The 23,617-nt window shown below is 41.5% G+C and overlaps 1 protein-coding gene across 1 annotated transcript; it reads right to left on the reverse strand.

Moving 5' to 3' along the window:
• Nucleotides 1-2,720: 2,720 nt before the first annotated feature.
• Nucleotides 2,721-9,225, reverse strand: LOC103723578 (coronatine-insensitive protein homolog 1a-like). Its single transcript, XM_008814534.4, has 3 exons — nt 8,107-9,225; nt 3,820-4,297; nt 2,721-3,716 (listed from the first exon to the last, which is right to left on the reverse strand). Exons 1-3 carry the CDS (start codon nt 8,589-8,591, stop codon nt 2,907-2,909), a joined length of 1,773 nt encoding a protein of 590 aa, XP_008812756.2. The 5' UTR covers nt 8,592-9,225; the 3' UTR covers nt 2,721-2,906.
• Nucleotides 9,226-23,617: the final 14,392 nt, after the last annotated feature.

Here is a 23,617-nt window from a genome sequence, read left to right on the forward strand (position 1 = left end):
ACTAGATGGGCGCCAAAGGGCAATAGGGCGGCCAAGGAAGGACTCTTCGTGCACGACACCTCAGCGATCCGAGGGCCCAAAGATCCAGCACGAGCAATGGCCAAGAGGAGTCCCATTGCAGAAAGAACTCTTCATCCAACAGACACATGTCCTGACCAGTCGGATCTCGAATTCCGGCCAACCAGGACGCGCGTCCCGACCAACCAGGATGCACGTCCTAGGAGCCCAGCTTACTATAAGAGGAATATTTGTATTTGCCACCAGCCAACTGGGATCCGCATCTCGGCCAACCAGGACGCACGTCATGAGAGCCCAGCTTACCAAGTTGGGAAGATTTGCAGGATTCTTCAAAAGGGAAGCCAACAAATCTATGGAGGAGTCCATGCCAAGCAAAGACTCTTCTATAGCCATCCGTCCAGGGAGATGCAGCAGTCTAGATTCATCAGGCCAAGGATCAGCGGACCCAGGACCATCTGCGCACACCACTTCACCAATTTGCGGCATGGAAACTTGCATCTACAGAAGGACTCTTCAAATGGTAGCGTACGGCAGAATTGGCAGCAAATATGGGTGCGATTCAACGTGTGTCCATGCCATTTGGGACTCCTTTGGACACCATTCATGGGCGCCAACCAGCAGTTCAGATTTGCGTCACTTGGATCCTTCATGGGAGGGCGCAAGATTTAGATATGTTTTACCATGTTTAGGAGTCGTCATGAATCATGAGATTGTTTTCCTTTCTTAGGAGTCTTAGGTCTATATAAAGATATGTTAGGGCCTTTTGTGAAGCATCTAGGAATTGATCATTGTTCTTCTTTTAGAGAGAGAGTCGGCTGCAAGGCTTGGGAGGCACTTGTGCCTATTCGGTCTTAGATCTCGGATCTTCGACTTGGGCTAGTATGGGATACATCAATCCCGACTAGATTGTTGGCTAGTGAGGAGTCCTTACGATTCTTCATTAGATTGGGCTAGTAAGAATCTTTGAAAGCCTTACTAGATTTTTCTTTTCTTTTGTTTGTTTTTTGTTCTTCCATTTCTAGTTGAGGATGCGAGTCCCCATTGCGCCGGGTGGCCCTTTGATGTTGGGGGGGTGGGGGGTGCAGAAGGGCAGAGGCTATCGATGCACCACACATGCGCAAGAGCTAATCCAAGTCAATTCAAGCTGGCTAGACCAATTCAATCCCCTAATCAAATCGTAATCAAGCTTATTCTGGCTCAATCAGGTTATTATATTGTTTGCTTTCCTATAAATATGTGTTTCCTCAAATGAGAGTAGGATAGCAATCAGCTGCCTCTAGTGGATGGTAACCAGCTTCCAGAGGAATCATCTGGGAGCAGTGGGACTACTTTGAGGAAATGAGCCGCAAACTCTGATGAATTGGAGAGCCATCTCACAACCGTCAAAGAATTTTCCTCTAGAATGATGTGCGGGGTTCTCAAAATGTTTACGGGAATCCACCTGCAGCTATTAATAAATTCATAGAGTTTTAAATCACAATGTTTTCAAAAAAAGATGCCTACAATATGCAGTTAGTTGCTAAACTGCATGGCACATATATATTACGTAGATTGCATATGTAATTAGCATTTTAAATATTTGATAGTAAATAAAATATAACATGCATAAGAATTGCAGTAATGTTTAGTAATTAGTTTTTACTTCTCAAAACTTGATTATTAATAGAAATAATTATTGTATAATTAACATATCTATATTTTTGATATACTGGCTTGGCTTGAAAGTCACATGCAAACCAATAAGAGTATGCATATAAGTGGCCATATATATTTCCATAATTCTAAAAGGGTCACTTATATGGCCGCACAATAATAAGTAAACTGCATATGCAGCTGCTTAATGGTAATTCTTTTGTATATATATCTGCAACATACTAAGCAGGCTATTTTTCTGCTCATTTATAAGATATAAAGTTGCAGTCAGAAAACCGCATATACATACATATATATATATATATATATATATATATATATATATATATATATATATATATATATATAGTCTTATGCACCATATATTAAAATAGTAATCATATGACACGTAATTTGAAGCTGATCTCTTTTTTTTCCTTAGTAAAAAACACATTGAGCGAGAAATAAATTGACTTTAAAACAGACGATTCCATAGCCAATTCCCAATTTTGCTCAACTAATTTATTTTTAGACACTATCTCGCAGTCAGTAATTTCTATAGATTATTTTGGAATCATACCAATCTTAAGCGTGAAATATCCGTGGATTGCAAACCAACAATAGGAGCTATTGGTGGCGGTGGTGGTGATAATTCTATTGTTACTGTCCTTTTTTCCTTAATAACAAATCGGCTTTTTTTTTTTGCGGATAATAAATCTTTATCCCAAATCGATTTGTTGATAATGCTTAAATTCTGACGTAAATAATATCGCTTTCTGTGATAAACCATTGCTAACAAAGATTTAGATCTGCCGTTTTGTGATGAAGTGCTAAAGCTGCTCTTCATATTCTGATTAAAACTATATTTCCATCATCATCGGTCGAAGAGAAACAAAGTAAAACACAATAACTCCACTAGAACAGGTGGTTCTGTTTCGACTTCCTAGGATCTTTAAATCATAAAGCTTGGAACAGAGACCAGGTCAGGTTCAGGGCGCCCAATCAATGCCCTGAGACTCCCAGTGCGCCCCGAGTAGAGCATAACTCCCAAGCCATCATAAGGCAGCACAGTGATTTTGACTAAAATTCATTTGATTACAGAAAGTAGTTCACAACTCATTAACTCACGGCTTAAATTTTCAAAACGATACAAACAAGACATATAGACACGTTCATCACTCAGATATTACGGCAGTTACAGCAGAAAAGGGAATGCAGCAAAAAAGTGCTTAAAAAAAAAGAGGACACATGTACAGTCATGCTGGTGGATACAAAGGAATCACAGATTCTGGGTAATCTGTCCTCCTTCCAGAAAGGGAGTAGTATGCAAGTATCTGAGCCGGACTCTCTACACCACCCCGCCTGTCTTCAAATTCATGAGAAGCGATACATTGTCTAGGGGGGATGAATTCTATGTTCCAGAAGGGGCGGGCCATGTCCATAAGGTCACTGCCAGTTGGTGATGCCTTGTATCCATGCACCCATAAGTATCTCAATGAAGGAAGCTGCAATACTGCTAGGGCCAAGGCACGCTCACTAAAGCAACAGCTCCTCAATTCCAGCTTCTGCAGGTTTGGGCAACCCCTTGAGAATTGCAGAAGTCCAAGATCAGATTCCCCAACATTACCCAGGAGCATATACCTGATATTACTACTGTTCTGGCCAATGTAACCAAGACCCATATCTGAAAGACCTCCAGGTCTCAGATAAAAACCAAACCTTCTAATCTTGGTGCAACCTCTCAACAAAGCACGAACCCCATTGTCAAGGGGTAACTCTGTTATCCTTTCTTCTCTATCAAGCAGGACAAGCCGAAAATCAGAGAGGTTTTTACTGAAAGTGCCAATAGATTCCAGAGCTGCATTAGTGATATCGGATACATATACCGCGAGGTATTCCAGTTCAAGGCAGCCCTGAGCTAGAGTTGACAGCCCTATCTGTGAAACTCTACCATGTTCATCCTCCAGGCCTTGTTCATCATCCCCTCGCTCTATTCTGAGCCTGCGTAGTTTCTTGCATGTCTGAGCAACAACTTCCAATCCTCGGTCTCCAATCACGTTTCTCACCTATTAAGCAAATTTAGAACAACCAAGAGACATGGAATCCAACTTGAAACAAGATTTAAAACAGGTGGAATGAAATGACAATGAAAGTTATTAAATATCGTACCTCAAGAATTTCGAGATTGGGACACCGCTGAATCAGCTGACAATGGTCTTCAGTGCTGAGGAAAGTATACTGCAGGTCTAGCTTCTTGAGTGAAGCGGCAAATGGAAATATTATGTGCATTTCATTCATCCCCATATAAAGGAGTCCCAAGCAGCATAGCCTGGGAGGAAAGCGAACCCTCTCGTACCTGTTGATTTCTCCAGCTTGATCATTAAATGAGCCCCCACCGAATTCTTCAAGTGCTGTTGCTGTGCGGAAAAAACCAACTAGATCAGAGACATCACAGTCACTGATCTTCAGAGAAATCAATGACCGGCAGTTCCTGGCTAGTAGCTCAAGGTCTTGCGGCGAGATTCTAAGCTCCGTCATATAGAAATTCAAAGTCTCAAGCACGGAATTATTGACAGCAAGCTCATGAAGCCATTCACCATCATTCTCAGTAACAGAGCTTTCTTCCAAAAATAAGGTTCTAAGGCATCTGCAGACAGACAATGATAAACATAACTAGGTTATGGCACGAATAATGACAGAACAAGCATTGGACAATCATCAAACATCTCCTAGAGATGTAACACAATGGAACACTTTACACAATGCTGATACAGATTCACAATAAAAAACACCATGCAATGATCAGATCTCCCGCATGTAAATTAAGGAAACATGCCCAAAGGTATCCTTCATTTGATTGATAGTTTTACAACAACTAACAACCAGAAAGATAGGTCAAAAATCACAGTTACTGCTGAAACCCATGGTTTGGTATGTTTGTTAGTTTTGTCATGCTTTTACAGTTTTACCTAAATGGTCAATAAACTGTTTGCATAAACATAACTAAAACCAATAAAGCATTTCACATCTTATTTGGTGCAGCTTTTTGAGTCCTTTTCCTTTTACCCTTCCCTAGATTCAACAGCTAAGAACATTAGAAGTCATTTCTCAGACTCCCCATCAAGGTTTCCTAAGGAACCCTTCCATATCAGGACCACCTAGTCTCTATTGTATACAGACATAACAGCCCAGTTGGTCTTCACTTTACCATCTAACAATGTGTTCAAAGATCCTTAAATACACCAACAGAATAAGCCGAAAGCTAAAAGGGGACGTTTTCGATGGAGGAGCAGGAATATAAATCAGCTGTGATCAGAGGGTTGGGGATGCATGTTCTTGTTAAAGTTGCAGACCTACAAATAGCATAACCTATTAGACCTTAACTGAAATCTGTTCTATCTGATAAAGTATGAAACATGCAACCCACCAATTCCGCCACAATATTTTCTTTTCTCTCGCGCTTCATAGTTAAGGCTTAATGTTTTTCTCATTAAGCATATAACTGAGAATTGAAAAATCATGACTAAGAACTAAAAAAGGCTGTCTATGGCTGAGAGAGCTACTGAATAAAAAGAAGAATCAATAATTTGCTATAAAGGGCAGAACAGATCTTGCAGATTTCTATGATGGAACTCTTCATTAAATCTGCTTTTCACATGCTCCAGGAAATAATTAATTTAACAGGCCAAACTACTCACTATTCTTACACTGATTGAATTTAGTGACAAGCACAGTTAGACAAGGAAAAAAAAATAACAGTAACTCATGCCAGTATAACCTGAGAGGAGAAATAAAATAAAATAAAACAAAAAAAAACTCTATCAGTGTCAAACATAGATCATTCATCATGATTCAAGGCCATGTTCATCAGCATACCACACCCACTCCCACCACCCTGGAGCAGGATGCATCAACTATCATCTCTCAAATCAGCACAGCACACCAAGTAATAGGAATATATAAGAGAAAACATCAACTCCCCTAAAAGGGACAAGGCTAAATAACATCTTTTCCAAATCCTCAGTATTATGGCAGCCTGTAAACTGTAAAAGGCCCTTAACAGAACAAGATGCAGTTGTTTAAAACCTTAATAGGCCACATAGTTGAAGCTTCTCAAGGGTTCTTCAATTGTGTCATGCAACTATTTCATTCCCTTGAAGCAACTTGAAGAGGTCTTTTGCAAGTTCTGAATATAAGAAAGATGTCCGCATTGCAACCAAAAGCATTCGGAAAGAGTAAGATGTAACAGGTGCTTCTGAAACAAAATGATGCATGTGAAAATACACCTATTAAGAATAAAAGTGAACGTCCTTCACATGGTAGCTTCAAGGAAAGGAAAAAAAAAAAGAAGTTACTTGGCAGGAGCAGAGTCAACTTGATCATCAGATTCACTTGCTCTATAAGTCTTAGCAATTTGAATCAAATGACCACTTTCTTCAGCCATTGCATAATGTAGCTTGACTCAGATAAAATTATAGCAAAGCTTGGCAATATTGATTGCTATTGCATCACCGAGTTTCATCTCCAGCAGCATATTGAAAATTTCATAATACACAACCAATTGGATCACGAAGCTATATAAAATGCAAACAGCATTAAAAGCCACCAGAAGCCACCATAGCAATTCTATTAATTTCTGTTATATCCAGAGGGACTGAAAAGCTCCATCTAGTCTTGGCCAAGAAAATGTCAATCAGCTAGAATTCACTGCCAGAACACACTTGACTCAGAGTAGTCTAGATCAAACTACCCAATCCAGTCAGTCTTTCGAACAACATAATTTTTAAATATAAACCTCAGAAATTATTATATAAGAGATTAGCCATATCTATAGGCTGCCTTTACCAAGATTTACTCCCTCCACAGGGAATCATATTCATAATAAACAAGTGCTGCAAATTTTACTCTTGTGAAAAAAAGCTGAAGGCACATAAATTGTATACTGAGGCAGAAGAACATAGAATAGCATCAGAGAACGAAGGCAGCAATTTTGGCCCAGCAACATAAACTACACCACCACAGCTCTATAATCATGGTCTAGAGTCCATGGTGAGCTCAAGAATAAAAGAGTAAAGTACTAAACATTTTCATGTGATGCTACCTTACAATTCTACCTGAAGAAACTACTCTTCACCTTGAAGTTTTTAGTATGGTTTCTATAACCTTGACTACCTAGGCTAATGTACCCTCTACTCATTCTGAACATAATCTGTAAGCATGAATGCCTGGTAAGTGTAATAAGGCTTTTCCTTCAATATTAAGCTACATATAAGTTTATGACTGTCCTGTCATGGCTACGAAGAACCTTAAAAAAAAAAGGCTGCTTAAATCTAAGAGAACTATTACAAAAGAATAAATTGCCGATAAAGACATTGTGGAATTCAAGAATGAAGTCCACCTTCCCATATAAGCAGCTTATATTCAGGAAACAGATATAACAGGCTAAGCAATATGCCACCATTATCACACTTGGTGAAATTAATAATAATCGAAGGATTGAAGGTGGAGAGCATTAATCAAGTGAATACAACCCTGGATAAACAAGCATCTCAATCAATGTCAAAAAAGGCATATTACAACGTCAATAGTATATTTATCATGATTTGAGGTGTCCAAGAGCATGATGGAGATGTCTTAGCATGGGACAAACTAATAAAAAGTAATGGGCATATGCACAAACTAAGAAAAAAGGTTATATAAAAGCTATTACCATGTATTCGGTACAATATAAAGTACCACCTTGGACATCGAAAGGCAATACAAGTAAGATTGATTAGGCATGTTTATAGGCAGCTTTGACCATGATAAAATCTCTCTTTAGATAACCATATTTATTTTACACAACAGCAGAATGCCAGAAATTCGAATAATATATAAGATCATGATAGGCTAAGAAAGCATAGATTCATTTATCGAAAGTGTAAGAAAGAAAACCAGAAAAGCATCAGAGCAAAATGACAACATTATGTAGACCAGAATTATGATAAGCTCTGGAGTCCCTGGTGAACTCAAGAACAAAATTTTTAAAAAGACAAAATGATTGATCTAAGATCTCAAGAGTCCTATCTTAAAAGCCCCAATCCCAATTGCCAGATACCTATAACAATCGAGTGAGCATATATGCAGCCTTCTGTCGCAAAAGACGTGAAAATATATTAGAAGCAGGAAATTAAGCGCAAGAGCAAATAGACTATATACGTGCTCTAGCATCACATATGGCTACATCATTCAGTGGACAATGTACAGAGACAAGAGACGAGCACAATAAATTTAAACAATTCAAGATACCACCACCAGATAACAGGTAAGAGCGGAAAAAAAAAATCCAATCGACTCAAATGAGTACCTGCAAAGAAACATATAATTTATCAACAAAAGAAGATCAAGAAAATACTAGGGGGCAAAAAAACGTAATCGGTGAAGGGAAATCTGATGATGAAGCGGAAGCAGGAGTACCTGCAAGAGCGGGCAACAAGCAAGAGGCCATCGGTGGAGAACCCCGAGCACTTATCGAGCTTGAGCGCCTGGAGCATGTGGCCCCTGGCCTTGACCAGGACACCGATATCGGCGTCTTTCACGATCATCCGGCGGAAGTGGAGGGCCTTAAGGCAGTTGAAAGTGTCGGCGATCTCGCCGACCCAGGGGCCGGCGTAGCCGCCCCAGTCTTCGGGTGTGAGATTGAACATGGCCGCCCGGGGCTTGCCCTTGATCTTGAGGGACTCGAGGCGGGGGAAGCGCCGCCGGAGCCGGCCGGGGCTGGTGGAGTAGCAGATGGCGATGGTGATGTGCTTGCGGCTGATGGCGTCGATGTGGTACCACTTCTTGCACACCAGGGAGACGGCCTCCCGGTCGCGGGGGTCGTCGATGTACCCCATCACGCACTCCAGCGCCACGTCCGATATCCCGAAGCTCATGACCCGATTCATGCGCCACTGCTCCATCACCGATGCGATCTCGGAGAGGCGACGGCTTCTTCGACTCGCTCTACCAGCAGAGCAGAGCAGGGTTGAGCTGCGAGGGTTTTCTTTTGAAGGAAGAGCTGCCCTAGCAGAGCTCTAGAATAGAGATCCCAGGAAGAAAGAACTTGCACAAGATCTGGCAACAGCTACGGAGAGAGAGAGAGGGAAGGAGAGAGAGAGAGAGAGAGAGCGAGAGAGAGAGCGAGCGAGAGAGAGAGAGAGCCAGATCCGAGTATAAAACCGCCATGGCCGAAATCGGCACCGAGTGGAGCAGAGAAAAAGTAATAAGGCTAAACAAAGGACGAAAAGGAGAGATGGAGAAAGAGGAATGACTATTGACTCGGGCGGCTACTCCAGATCAAGAAGAACAGGAAGCTTCTAGACGGCCGGCGGGGCCGATACCAGAGCCGGCGCCAATGGTCGTCGGACGAGATCCGGAGACTCCGCCAAGGATGGGATCGAATTGGAGACGTCCATCGAGTGCCGCAGCAGGTCTTCTCGGAACAGAAAAGGCATCAGCCCCAATTTTAGTGGCCCTTTGCCCTTTCCACTGACTCATCAGTGGGCTAGGGAGGAACAAAAAGCATATGGAGCGGCTACCGGAGGAGCAAGCATAGGGCCGGACTTCCTATTTTGCAACGCCAGTGGCCGTCTTGAGAAAAAATCCGACAGTAAGAATTCTTTTTACTAAACAAATACATACATACATACATACATACATACATATATATATATATATATATATGCATATATGCATATATGCATATATGCATATATATATATATATATACTATATATTTTTTTTTTTATGGACTCCCTCCAAAACGTTTTCTTATCGAGCCATCTTTCTCATTTATAAAATCTTTTTCTTTCCAAGTTTTTTTTTCTCCTCCAAATTTCACGTTTTTTAAAAAAAATTTACACCTAGAGTTTATAAAATCTAAAAAATCATATATATATATATATATAATTTTTTTAAAAAAAATAAAACTAGAAAACTATACACTGGTACTGATATATATCATATTCTAGAAACTATATATCGATTAATCTAAAAATATATATTAACTTACTAGATGATGTGTTGGCCAAGTAATATGTACCGGTAAATATTATATTTTAAAAACTGTCTATCAATTTTATCTGAATATTTATATTGGATCACTATTAGGCATGTATGAAAAAAGTTTGCAGTATGTATCATGAAGTCAATGACTATGTATTATCTGATCATATAATATGTATTGGTGAACATGATATTCTGAAAATCATACATTAATTTTTTTGGAGGTATATATGATTTTGCTAGATAACTAATTTGCTGAATATGTATCATATGGCCGTGCACCATATAGTGGTCAACATCATTTTCTAAAAACAATATATCAATTTACTTAGAGACGTGTATTAGGTTATTAGATGATTAATTTGCTTGATGTATATTATTTGGCTATATAGTATGTATCGATAAAATACGTATTTAAAAAAGTAATATAGCAAAAGGATGCACACTTTTTTTAAAAAAATTAATTATAAAATTAACGACTCTATTATGACGAAATTTTGATTTTTAGATTTTTTTTTAAGATGAGTACCAAAAGAAAAAAAATAACAAAATAGAAAATTTGTCCTATATTTTTCCTTCGATGCCCAATATGTTTTTTTTTTTTTTTTTTTGGTTTAGGAAGAGAGCAAGAGAGAAATAAGAGGTCATTCGTTTGCTTATTTGTTGTTATCATAGTAGGGAGGCCGATGGGGTGACCGGTGAGGCTCGTCCTCTCATGCCCGCTTGCATGATATATCGTTGCTAATGATGTGATGTATTTTAAGGTAATAATTTCTTTTTTCTTTCTTTAGAGCGCTCCGAAAGGAAACCGAACCAATCGATGGACCCGCGCTACAGGATAGCCGGGCACGTCAGATGAGTCCGGGAAATTACGGCTGTTGCAATTAATTTTAAATTAATCGAAAATGACAGCAGTACCGCAACAGCGGGGCTCCTCCCGAGTCCGGTTGACACCACACCGCACCTTGCGGTCCGCTTTTGATACCGGGGAAGGAGCGAAAGCCTAATTCTGTGGGCGCTCCTAAACGCAATGCTGGAAATGTACAAATACGGTAGAATCTCCAACCTAAACAGCTTTTTGAATACAGCCGCATTATTTTTTTTTATAAATTATCCTCCTAAAAATCTATTTAGATGAATAAGCTGAAAATCTTATATAATTTATAAATTAATAAGCTGGTACAACCAGCAGTTTTTTTTTTTTTATAAATTCAGATTCGTGTACTCTAAAGTTACTTCTGAATATTGGTGAATATAATTTTTTTATCTATAATTTTATTATTTTACTATTGTACTGGCTTAATTTATAAATTTTATAATTTTTTAACTTAATTATTTAAATAAGCTTCAAGTTGCATTGATTTTTTCTAACCGTGTCGGTATTACCTGTAGGAGAACTATGAATCATACAACGGTACAACAGTACAACAGTGATAAGATATATATATATATATACACACACACGGATATATGTGGATGGAAAACTTTGATACTCTACTGCACTCTTGGTAAGAGAACCTCCGCTGCTGCTGATTCCGGAGCAGCTGACTTTGATAATTTTTTATCATATTTTTGAAACGCTTCCGCTGGCGTTTAAAGGGGAAAAATATTTCTTCTACAATAATAAAATGAGAATCCTCCAGCGCTGGTGGACATGCACCAGTGGTTTTGTAAATTTCTTAGATCTCGTCGATCTCAAGATTTCCGTCGTGTTGCTGATATAAGTTGTTATATCCTTAAAATTATTCTATCAAGATAATGCTAATAAAAAAATAATATTGCCCGATATACAATCATACTAGTAAAAAAAAAATATTATAGGTTGATACAGATGGTTATGTGATTTTTAAAATTATGCTAACATTCTTTCTTAAACTCAAGATTGTATCATAGGCGCCAAATTGAGTTTGAAAACTAGATCACGAATGTACTTAAAAATTGATGTACTAGATCAAGAGCTAAAATAGCAGCTCAAAAGTTGACATAATAGACTAGGAAAGACTAATGTAGTGATAGATCAAAAGCTGATATGGCAGCATAGAGCTTGGTGTGACAAAATACAAGCAGTTATAGTAGCTCAAAAGCTGATGCAACATATTAGGAGTTGACATAATAACACTCAGAACCCGATATGATGGACTGATTTATCAAACTAATGTGGCAGATCAGGAAGCTAACATAATAAACTGATGTGTTTGCCAATGCTTACGTAGCTAAGTTACGTGGCAGACTAATGCATTTACTGATATTACTACAAAAATAACAAATTGGTGTGTCTAATTGATGTAGCAAATTGACGTGTCTGCCGATATGGCTGATTGACTTATCTGATGATGTGGCATCAAGAAAACATATAGAAGATGACAATTGCAACAAGGATAGAGCTTAGTAAGAAGGCAACCGAAAGCAACGATCCTCATAGATGGAGGCACTATAAAAGAAAAGCAAGAGACCTTGAACTAGATGGGGAAGGAGCTGGAGGAAGCAAATAAAATCGAAGATGAAGAGAAAGAGGCCAAGCAATGGCGAAGAGAGACGACTGAAGATCTGAAGTTGAGAAAAAAACTAGTAGAGAGAAACTGTGGATTCATTAGAAAATAAAGGTTCTTTGTAACCTAATTTACCGAAAATAGAGGATATACAGATCTACTACAGAATATGAGATTTTTTGAATTTTGATTTACTAGTAAATAGAGGATATGTAAGGAAACAAAGGATCCGCGAATCTACCAGAAAATAGAGGATTTTAATGTGTTGATTCACGAAAAAACAGAGATCGATAAATTAGTAATAAGACGCGGCAACGATGGCCATAGCAAAGGCGTAAAAGATGTTGACGGCAGATCAAGTGATCGGTTGCCCTAATACTATGTTAAAATATTCAAAAAAAAAAAGTAAAATAAGAGAAAAGAATTATGCTAGTACTTTGTGTTTAAGATTGAGCAAGTGCTGCAGGATTTGCTGGAGAAGAAAATCACGGCACTTCCGGAGAAGAAAGAGGCTTCAGCTCAGCAGCTGGGAACTGGGAACGACTCGAAGCGGATAGGGAAGATAACAAGGATCACAGGTTTGAGGGCAATCCTATCCATTCGATTCCAGTCAGGCTGTCCTGGACTTTTTATTGTGGCGTCACACACGTCATTCATCATCACACGTCATTCCTTGTCATAGCGTCTGAGACGTGATCAATAGATGCGTGCGTGAACGGCGGGGTCGACATGTCATCGCTCTGCGATGTATCGGAGGACTTCCGCGCTCTAGGGTCTTATTAATCTGGACTGTGCCGGGCCTTGTGATCCAGCAGGCCAAGGTCCCGGTCTCCGCAACTAACTTCATTAATGTATCCGTTAACTAATAGGTATCCCCAACAGTTTAAGCCGGTACTAATGACGATGGCGACAAATAGGTTAACGGATACATATAATAGAGGGGCCAGGCCATCGGAATCCGTAATTCAGATGCCCCTTGCACTTGCCATAACGGGTTGACTTGAACGGTAACGTCATAAGTTTGGACAGCAAAAGTTGTCGGTGATTTGGCAAAAGAGAGCAAGTAGTTGAGCACTTTTCGGTATGTCAGAAGATCTACAGGATCGCTCGTCACCCGATCCCTATTCTTTTAACAACCACCAACATAGATCCGAGACCCCTATTAGCTTAACCGGCGGTGCAGTCCCCGTGATGCGGTAGTTTAAATTTCAAAATTTTATGGAGCTTGTTGCTTCAATTGCAAGTATGATAACAGTATTCTTAAAATGACATGGACCTGATGCTGATGGGATATCAATTATTTGGCTTGCTTATTTTCCATTAGGAGTAACAAATAAATGCAACAGGTGCTTCAACAACCGGTCTACCATAATGATTTTCCGCTGCTCTTTGATAAATTCTCTTGCCTAAATGCTATATATATATATATATATATATATATATATATATATATATATATATATATATATGTTGAGGTTTTTTTTTTTTTGCACTAAAAACAGGCATTTCATACTATACGGATATGAATACATCCACCAGAATCTACAAATAAAAGGTTCCGAAATGCACCGGGCAAGTCATCCTCACCAACCCATAGGGTGCCTCCTGAGTGGCTCGCAACATACGCCGCCACCCAGTCCGCCGTCCTGTTTGCCTCACGATATACATGCAGATCCTAAAAAGTAAACCCCCCCTCACCATCAACCATATATCACGGAGCAAAGGATGAACCCCTTCATCGCTATAAGGGCCCCTCCGAATCCAGCTGATCATTATGGCCGAGTCACCCTCCAGGAGGATGGAGCTCGCCTGAAGTACATGTCGTGCATACCGTAATCCCATTCAAGCTGCCCGCAGCTCTGCCCCTGGGACAGAGGTGTCAAAGATCTGACAACCCCCTGCTGCCACCATGCTGGAGCTCGGACCCCTGATAACAAAACCTGCTCCTCCCCTCCTGCCTCCGTCCAGGACTGAGTCATCAAAATTGACCTTGAGGAAGCTTGGGGGTGGGGGCTCCCAGGTGAAAAATACCGTATAAGAGGCTGTCGAAGCAGTATAGGGGCCCAGGTGTCCCGAGCTGTCAAAAGTCTATGATCCGAATCTGCATGAAGGAACTCTGCTGCCTGTGCCCGAGCTCGCTCCATCACGAACCGTGGGGACAGGCTAGGCTCGCCGAAAACTCGAGCATTCCTGGCCATCCATACCTGGTAAGCTATGCATAACGCCCTAATAGCCACAGAACTTATCTGGGGGGAACTGGACCAACGCCGGATCTCCTCTAGAAAATAATCCCTTCGGCTCCAAGCTACCTCTGGAATCCCGGACAACCTCCAAGCCTCCCTCGCCCAGACACACTAGAATAGTGCATGGTCCACTGACTCGTCTACCTCACAATACTGGCACAAAGGAGGAATGCTAACTCCACGTCGGCTCAGCGCCAAGCTCGTCGGCAGACGGTCCCAGGCTACCTTCCAGAGGAATAATGCAACCCTCTAGTGTAGCCCAAACCTCCATACCCAGCCACAGTCCCTACCCAGCTCCGACTCCTGCTGAATAACCCGATAAACATCACCAACCTTGACTTTGGCTCTACAAGTGGTGCTCCATACCCTAACATTTGGACCTACTGATCTCGGGACGGGGAGAGCCCGCACCCGCTCTGCTAAGTGCTCCCCGAATAACTGACCCAGCCTGTCGTCATCCCACTCTGCCTCCCCATGCATGAGGAGGTCATGCACTCAGAGCTCAGCAGTCCCCTCATTGCTGATCATCGTCGGCCACAGCCTCAGCGGAAGTGCATCTGTCACGCCCTGGATCCGGATCCGTGACACGGCCGTGCTATTGCCGACTACCGCCCATAATAGCACGCAGCCTCATACCTGGGTAACAGGGTAGTCAAACCAACCGAATCTTTTCATATGAAAGCATTCTTAGTACATCATGCTGGTCAGTACCCAAATACAGAGCTTCTATGTAGTTTATGTACACAAAAGTATACTTGCTTTACCCTAAAAGAAAGAAGCTCTGATACCAAATTAATGTGACTCTGGCAGCTATCAGTGGTAAGGATCTGAAAGAAAATGAAAAATAAACACATGTGAGCTACACGGCTCAGTAAGTAATCATACATAATCTTACCGGATCGAACATAATGGTAACCATGTTTATGCAGGGTTTGAGAAGCTGACATGCGTATTATCTCACAATTTATCATGGCAAAATATGTATGCTTCGAAAACAAAGCAGTATTTTCAGTCAAACAGAATTTTCATAAAACATAAGAATTCATGCGATTAGCATCATTTAAAGGAGATAGCGGTTATAGCAAAATACAACATTTCATAAGGATATATTCAAAAACTCGTTGTAAAACAATGTATGCTTTGGCCAGGCACATTCATAAATGTCATGGCCCGCCTTCGCAGGGCACGTGACTATCGGGCCTACATGAGGGGGAAACACGGGGCTCCCCTGCCAGATGTTGGCCGGTTCCGGGGCTTCACGCAAGCGTCCTTCACCCCTCACCGATTTTGCTTCTCCCCAAAACGCATCTGCAGGATTTGGAAGCACCCGCCTCATATACCCAGGCTCTGAAACGAGCCTCATGATCATGCTTCAAATATCATTTTCATAAAGTATGCATATGAAACCGTGCCCCCGGCATGCCGTGGTCCATTCTCTCGGATGCTACTGCGAAGTCCATTCGGCCACTGGCGGGGCCAGCTAGTCATTCTCGGCCACTAGCAAGGCCAGCGAAGTTATTCTCGGCCACTAGCAAGGCCAACTCAGTTGCATTCGATCAGTAGCATCTTTGAGCCCATTATAATAGTGCCTCTTGGCTAGATAGTATTTCATTATACCAACTTGCATGCATGATTAAAATATCAGCATCATCATGTTGCATACATAGCCATAGCTTCTGAGATCATGCAAGTTACTTATGCATTGTAACATCTCATGCATGAAACATATATACTTAAAATAAATGCTTAGGAAACATTAATAACATGACATGATCCCTAACAGGATTAGAACAGGTTACTTACTTTCTTCACAAATCATGTATACAATTCAAATTGTATGAAAAACACTGGTTCATCTTATAAAACGTAATATAAGATCTACGATAAGATTAAGACAGATTACTTACTTCAATTCGCTTTCCAAATTGCTCAAGTCCAGGTGACAAATCCTTAATCACCTAAAACAACATAATAGGGATTACATTATTCCCCATTTATTTATTATAAAATCTCTTAGTTCATCATATTATGAACTTACTTGCTTGGATCCCATCCAAGGATTTAGCCCAAGTCCAATTTGAAGCCTTTGGGGTTTGATTTAAAACCAGATTGGGTCTGCTGGAACTAACTCAATTTAATTGGGTTCGGACCCAAATCAATTTGGGCTTAATTCGGTTCGGATTTGACCCAATTTGCAGTTTGGGCTCATCCAGACTTAGCCCAATTTAATTAGGCTCGGGTTCAGGTTCAATTGGCTAAATCAATTTCTTATTATTGGGCTTAACGGGTTTCGGACCCGAACCCCGATCCGTCCCGTTAGGTTGGATCCGTTAAGGGTCTCTTTTCTTCTCCTTTTTTTTTTTTTTCTTCTTCTTCCTTTTCTTTTCCTTTTCTCTTCTTTTTCTTTTCTTTTCTTTTCTTCTCCTTTCTTTCTCTTTTCTTTTTCTTCTCCTTCCCGAAGCTTCTCCCGACGGCTCTCCCGAATCCTCTTTCCACTCTAACCTCCTCCCCTTCCCATCTCAAGGAAGAAGAGGCGGCGGCTTGGGAGAGGCCGAGCTTGGGGTCATGCCACGGCCGGCGGTGCCCTCGGCCGTCACCCGCGGCCGAAGCCCGCGGCGCCCTCGGCCGCGCTCGCGGCCGACGCTCGACGTCCGCATCCTCGGCCGGCCTGCGGCCGAGGCTCGTGCCGGCGGCCCTCGCGGCTGAAGCCGGTGGCCACCGCACGCTACGTCGAATCGGTGAGTCCCCGTTCCCTCTTCTTCCCAGAGCTTCCTCTCCTCCTCTCTTTCCTTCCTTCTCTCCCGATCCCTCTTTTCTTTCCCCCTTTCTTCTCCTGCGAGGGGAGGCAGTGAGTTCGGGAGAGGTCGGCCACAGCCGGCGGTGCCCTCGGCCGGCCTGCAGCCGACGCCCGTGCCGGCGGCATCCTCGGCTGGCCCGCGGCCAACGCCCGTGTCAGCGCCGTTCGCAGCCGAAGCCGGCCGCCGCCGCACGCGACGTCTCCCCGGTGAGTCCCCTCTTCCTCTTTTCTTATTTTTCTTCTTCTTTGCTTCTTTGTTTCTTTCTTTCTTTCTTTTCTTTGTTATCCTGAGCAGATTGGGAGGAAAAGCAAGGCTATGAACATCAGGAAGGAAGGGCCGGAGAAATGGATGGATGTTACCTCACTGACCCAAGCAGCGGGTGTCGGTGATGGAGTAAGGTGAAGAGAGGCTCTGGCGACCACCGGAGGTCAGCTGCTATGGCGGGGATGTCGGCGTAGATGTCCAGCCGACGGGGTGCTGAGATCTGGGAGCGTCCGGATTTGGGAGGGAGCGTACCAGGAGGAAGGAAGGCGTTTGGGGGGTTCTAAGCGACGTGTCGAGAGGTTTTTAAGCGATTGTCACTGTATTAACACCTGGCAGCAACACCTCCCTTCTATTGACATCTGCCCCTCCCCTTAAGGACAAGATGGCGGACTCCAAATGGCTGGCTTCATTGGGCTGGCCCACTAGCCCAATTGGATACGGGCCGGTGAATGGACCGGTCCTCACATTCTTCCCCCCTTAAAAAATTTCGTCCTCGAAATTTACTTAAAGCTCAAGCTTTAAAAGTATTCAATCATCAAGTCATCCTCGAGATCTCAGTTAGTCTCCCTCTTAAAGTGCTTGCATATAAGATTTTGGCAAAATCATGGCATACCAAAACTTGACCCCTTTTCAAATAGGTAGATCGAAAATGTCATAGCTAGGAGTAAGAAACATTCCAGATCTAAGCCCATCCAAGGCACCATTAATTCGTTAATACTAAATTTAAGATGCTCAAAATCTCCCAGAAATTGCCAACAATAGAAAAACTTACTAGTGAAATCATATAGCTATCTCCAGATTATTCAGAGAATCAACAACACTTTTCTCCATTAGAATCTAAGTCAAATCTTCTAATAATTCTCCTTATCAATACAACTTTATCAGTAGATCTTATCAAAAGAGTAAGGTCCATTACTTCGACATTTAGTTCTTTTAATAGGTGATCTAATTCAAACTTCTCTTTTTTTTTGTTGCTTATACACGAAAATCAACATCTTAATTTTGAATAAGAATATCAAATTTCTTTATCAAACTATCAACTGCTCCCGATTAACCGATCTATCACAAGATTGGATCATAAACAACTCTAGTCCACTCTTGATTGAAATTCATCATGGTCTACTGATAACCTCAATTTCTTTTAATCAGATGGAGAGTTGATATTAATTAAAGAAATTCAAGCTTCACATTTAGAAGGACGGAGGTTCATATCAGCATATTTCAGATCTGAGATCAAAATCGATGATCCATTAATTCTAGTCAAAAGATGCTAAGAATTTCTTAGCACGATATAAAACTGGAGAATCTAGGATAGCACCGTGCTATCCAAAATCAGAACATTCTCTTTTTATTTATCAAGAAAAAATCCTACTACACCAGAAAACAGATCAAAACTTTCCGAATTAAAGGAATCGCACTTCTAACCAACTTAGGTAAATAATTCAGACCACTATATTTTCGCTGCGCACTCTGATTCAAAACATCAAAATCCTTTGAATTCACTAATAACTTTTGAACAACATACTACTTGTCTACAAACAGGACTATTCAATACCTCATGGATATTTGCACTCCAAATCTTTCCTCCATCTAGATCGAATTTTACTTAGCTAGAACTTCTTTTTACTTTTCTATGAGCGAGCAAAGAAAGGGTATCCCAACATGAGATCCCCTTAAACAAGTGACAAACGCTTTAAACGAATTTTACATTTCCAGCAACTTCAGCCATAAAAATGAGCCTTCTTTTCTAATAAGAGATGAACTCTCAAGTCATCTTAGAACATTTTAGGCTCGGAATTGTATAAACTTCTGAAAATTATTTCTTAGTATCCCAATCTGTTATATTAGGTATCCTTAAATTGCATGAACAATAATCTATCCTATTTTAGCATTGCTAGAAGGTGATTCTCAATCTCACATATCCGTTAAAAGAAAGAGATGCATACTTTTGTTGTAAGATCTTTATTTAAAAATTTTCTTCTTTTGTGCTCTTTGCACTAGATAATACTACGTGGAATTATCATCTATAACTTTCACCTTCCGCATGAAACAATTTAAACTTGCTTCTTAGTGATAAGCGAAAGCATTTTAATAATTGCCCCTCTATTAGAGATGAAATAGTTTACTTCAAATCTTAGAAGCAGGGTCACTAAGTACAAACCCCTGAAACATCATGTGCTATTGGGTCTGTTCCCATATCAACTCTATTGTTGATTCCGCTCGCATTTCCTAATGACCCCATGTCCTCATCATTCTCTTCTCTTTTTTTTTTTTTTGTCAAAACATCAACTAATATTCGTTTAATTGATTTATCACAGGATCACAAACAACTGCACTTTATCCATAGTAGAACATTTGAGCCTTAAATATTCTTCAACATTGAAAATTATTCTCAGGATTTACTAAATGACTTCCAATCAAAATATTAATCTTGCATTATAATTTGCAAAGATCTAATATTTCACATTCCAAGTAAACAAAGGGAAAACTCTTAGATCTCATTCTCAAATATATTTTCTTTCTATATAATAGTTTCATGCATAATTGTCATACAAATTTCATCCTCGAAGAATAAAAATCTTTCCTTGTCCAAGCCTTAAACAACTTATGAATGAACCCTATCTTGCCATCAAAATAATTAACTTCAAACTAGAAGTATTATCCACAGTACCCAGTATCAAGTTAAACTTCCAAAATCACCTATATACTAATACACAAATAATCACTATGTACTTTAACATTCCATGGCTAGTACTCCACTTAATATCAGTCAAAATCTAATTTAATCATAATCCAAGAAACAAATTACTCCATCGAGAAATCTCCAAAATAATTTATTCTTATTTTGGCATGGCTTGCTAGCATTCTGATTCAAAACACCAAAATCCTTAGTAGTATTAAATCTTAAATTCTGATACCATACCTGTCACAATCATGCCCCTAGAATGGTTTTGTATTAGCCCTAACATCTTTCTTTTTGTTGCTCATTGTCACCTATCAAAATATTTGTGTCAAGCAATTTTTGTGACTGACCGATGATGCGACCAATAAAATCTTTTCTTTCTTTCCAATATACGAAATCTCACTAAATGAGACTTAACTACCCATACCCTTATTAAAATTTGAAATTTTTACTCATGATTAACCTATAGCTCTGATACCACAAGAATGTCACGCCCCGGATCCGGATCCGTGACATGGCCGTGCTATTGCCGACTACCGCCCACAATAGCACGCAGCCTCATACCTGGGTAACAGGGTAGTCAAACCAACCGAATCTTTTCATATGAAAGCATTCTTAGTACATCATGCTGGTCAGTACCCAAATACAGAGCTTCTATGTAGTTTATGTACACAAAAGTATACTTGCTTTACCCCAAAAGAAAGAAGCCCTGATACCAAATTAACGTGACTCTGGCAGCTATCAGTGGTAAGGATCTGAAAGAAAATGAAAAATAAACACATGTGAGCTACACGGCTCAGTAAGTAATCATACATAATCTTACCGGATCGAACATAATGGTAACCATGTTTATGCAGGGTTTGAGAAGCTGACATGCGTATTATCTCACAATTTATCATGGCAAAATATGTATGCTTCGAAAACAAAGCAGTATTTTCAGTCAAACAGAATTTTCATAAAACATAAGAATTCATGCGATTAGCATCATTTAAAGGAGATAGCGGTTATAGCAAAATACAACATTTCATAAGGATATATTCAAAAACTCGTTGTAAAACAATGTATGCTTTGGCCAGGCACATTCATAAATGTCATGGCCCGCCTTCGCAGGGCACGTGACTATCGGGCCTACATGAGGGGGAAACACGGAGCTCCCCTGCCAGATGTTGGCCGGTTCCGGGGCTTCACGCAAGCATCCTTCACCCCTCACCGATTTTGCTTCTCCCCAAAACGCATCTGCAGGATTTGGAAGCACCCGCCTCATATACCCAGGCTCTGAAACGAGCCTCATGATCATGCTTCAAATATCATTTTCATAAAGTATGCATATGAAACCGTGCCCCCGGCATGCCGTGGTCCATTCTCTCAGATGCTACTGCGAAGTCCATTCGGCCACTGGCGGGGCCAGCTAGTCATTCTCGGCCACTAGCAAGGCCAGCGAAGTTATTCTCGGCCACTAGCAAGGCCAGCTCAGTTGCATTCGATCAGTAGCATCTTTGAGCCCATTATAATAGTGCCTCTTGGCTAGATAGTATTTCATTATACCAACTTGCATGCATGATTAAAATATCAGCATCATCATGTTGCATACATAGCCATAGCTTCTGAGATCATACAAGTTACTTATGCATTGTAACATCTCATGCATGAAACATATATACTTAAAATAAATGCTTAGGAAACATTAATAACATGATATGATCCCTAACAGGATTAGAACAGGTTACTTACTTTCTTCACAAATCATGTATACAATTCAAATTGTATGAAAAACACTGGTTCATCTTATAAAACGTAATATAAGATCTACGATAAGATTAAGACAGATTACTTACTTCAATTCGCTTTCCAAATTGCTCAAGTCCAGGTGACAAATCCTTAATCACCTAAAACAACATAATAGGGATTACATTATTCCCCATTTATTTATTATAAAATCTCTTAGTTCATCATATTATGAACTTACTTGCTTGGATCCCATCCAAGGATTTAGCCCAAGTCCAATTTGAAGCCTTTGGGGTTCGATTTAAAACCAGATTGGGTCTGCTGGAACTAACTCAATTTAATTGGGTTCGTACCCAAATCAATTTGGGCTTAATTCGGTTCGGATTTGACCCAATTTGCAGTTTGGGCTCATCCAGACTTAGCCCAATTTAATTAGGCTCGGGTTCAGGTTCAATTGGCTAAATCAATTTCTTATTATTGGGCTTAACGGGTTTCGGACCCGAACCCCGATCCGTCCCGTTAGGTTGGATCCGTTAAGGGTCTCTTTTCTTCTCCTTTTTTTTTTTTTTTCTTCTTCTTCCTTTTCTCTTCTTTTTCTCTTCTTTTTCTTTTCTTTTCTTTTCTTTTTTTTCCTTCTTTTCTTCTCCTTTCTTTCTCTTTTCTTTTTCTTCTCCTTCCCGAAGCTTCTCCCGACGGCTCTCCCGAACCCTCTTTCCACTCTAACCTCCTCCCCTTCCCATCTCAAGGAAGAAGAGGCGGCGGCTTGGGAGAGGCCGAGCTTGGGGTCATGCCACGGCCGGCGGTGCCCTCGGCCGTCACCCGCGGCCGAAGCCCGCGGCGCCCTCGGCCGCGCTCGCGGCCGACGCTCGACGTCCGCATCCTCGGCCGGCCTGCGGCCGAGGCTCGTGCCGGCGGCCCTCGCGGCCGAAGCCGGTGGCCACCGCACGCTACGTCGAATCGGTGAGTCCCCGTTCCCTCTTCTTCCCAGAGCTTCCTCTCCTCCTCTCTTTCCTTCCTTCTCTCCCGATCCCTCTTTTCTTTCCCCCTTTCTTCTCCTGCGAGGGGAGGCAGTGAGTTCGGGAGAGGTCGGCCACAGCCGGCGGTGCCCTCGGCCGGCCTGCAGCCGACGCCCGTGCCGGCGGCATCCTCGGCTGGCCCGCGGCCAACGCCCGTGTCAGCGCCGTTCGCAGCCGAAGCCGGCCGCCGCCGCACGCGACGTCTCCCCGGTGAGTCCCCTCTTCCTCTTTTCTTATTTTTCTTCTTCTTTGCTTCTTTGTTTCTTTCTTTCTTTCTTTTCTTTGTTATCCTGAGCAGATTGGGAGGAAAAGCAAGGCTATGAACATCAGGAAGGAAGGGCCGGAGAAATGGATGGATGTTACCTCACTGACCCAAGCAGCGGGTGTCGGTGATGGAGTAAGGTGAAGAGAGGCTCTGGCGACCACCGGAGGTCAGCTGCTATGGCGGGGATGTCGGCGTAGATGTCCAGCCGACGGGGTGCTGAGATCTGGGAGCGTCCGGATTTGGGAGGGAGCGTACCAGGAGGAAGGAAGGCGTTTGGGGGGTTCTAAGCGACGTGTCGAGAGGTTTTTAAGCGATTGTCACTGTATTAACACCTGGCAGCAACACCTCCCTTCTATTGACATCTGCCCCTCCCCTTAAGGACAAGATGGCGGACTCCAAATGGCTGGCTTCATTGGGCTGGCCCACTAGCCCAATTGGATACGGGCCGGTGAATGGACC

Source organism: Phoenix dactylifera, chromosome 13 (genome assembly GCF_009389715.1).
Source record: "Phoenix dactylifera cultivar Barhee BC4 chromosome 13, palm_55x_up_171113_PBpolish2nd_filt_p, whole genome shotgun sequence".
Taxonomy (NCBI): domain Eukaryota; kingdom Viridiplantae; phylum Streptophyta; class Magnoliopsida; order Arecales; family Arecaceae; genus Phoenix; species Phoenix dactylifera.

Excerpts from the sequence above, each read along its gene's own strand:
- LOC103723578 (XM_008814534.4), bottom strand. The coding sequence starts at position 8,591 with ATGGAGCAGTGGCGCATGAATCGGGTCATGAGCTTCGGGATATCGGAC. Across the intron at positions 4,298-8,106 it reads CTTGTTGCCCGCTCTTGCAG|ATGCCTTAGAACCTTATTTT; the intron begins GTACTCCTGCTT and ends GTCTGTCTGCAG. Across the intron at positions 3,717-3,819 it reads CCAATCTCGAAATTCTTGAG|GTGAGAAACGTGATTGGAGA; the intron begins GTACGATATTTA and ends TTTGCTTAATAG.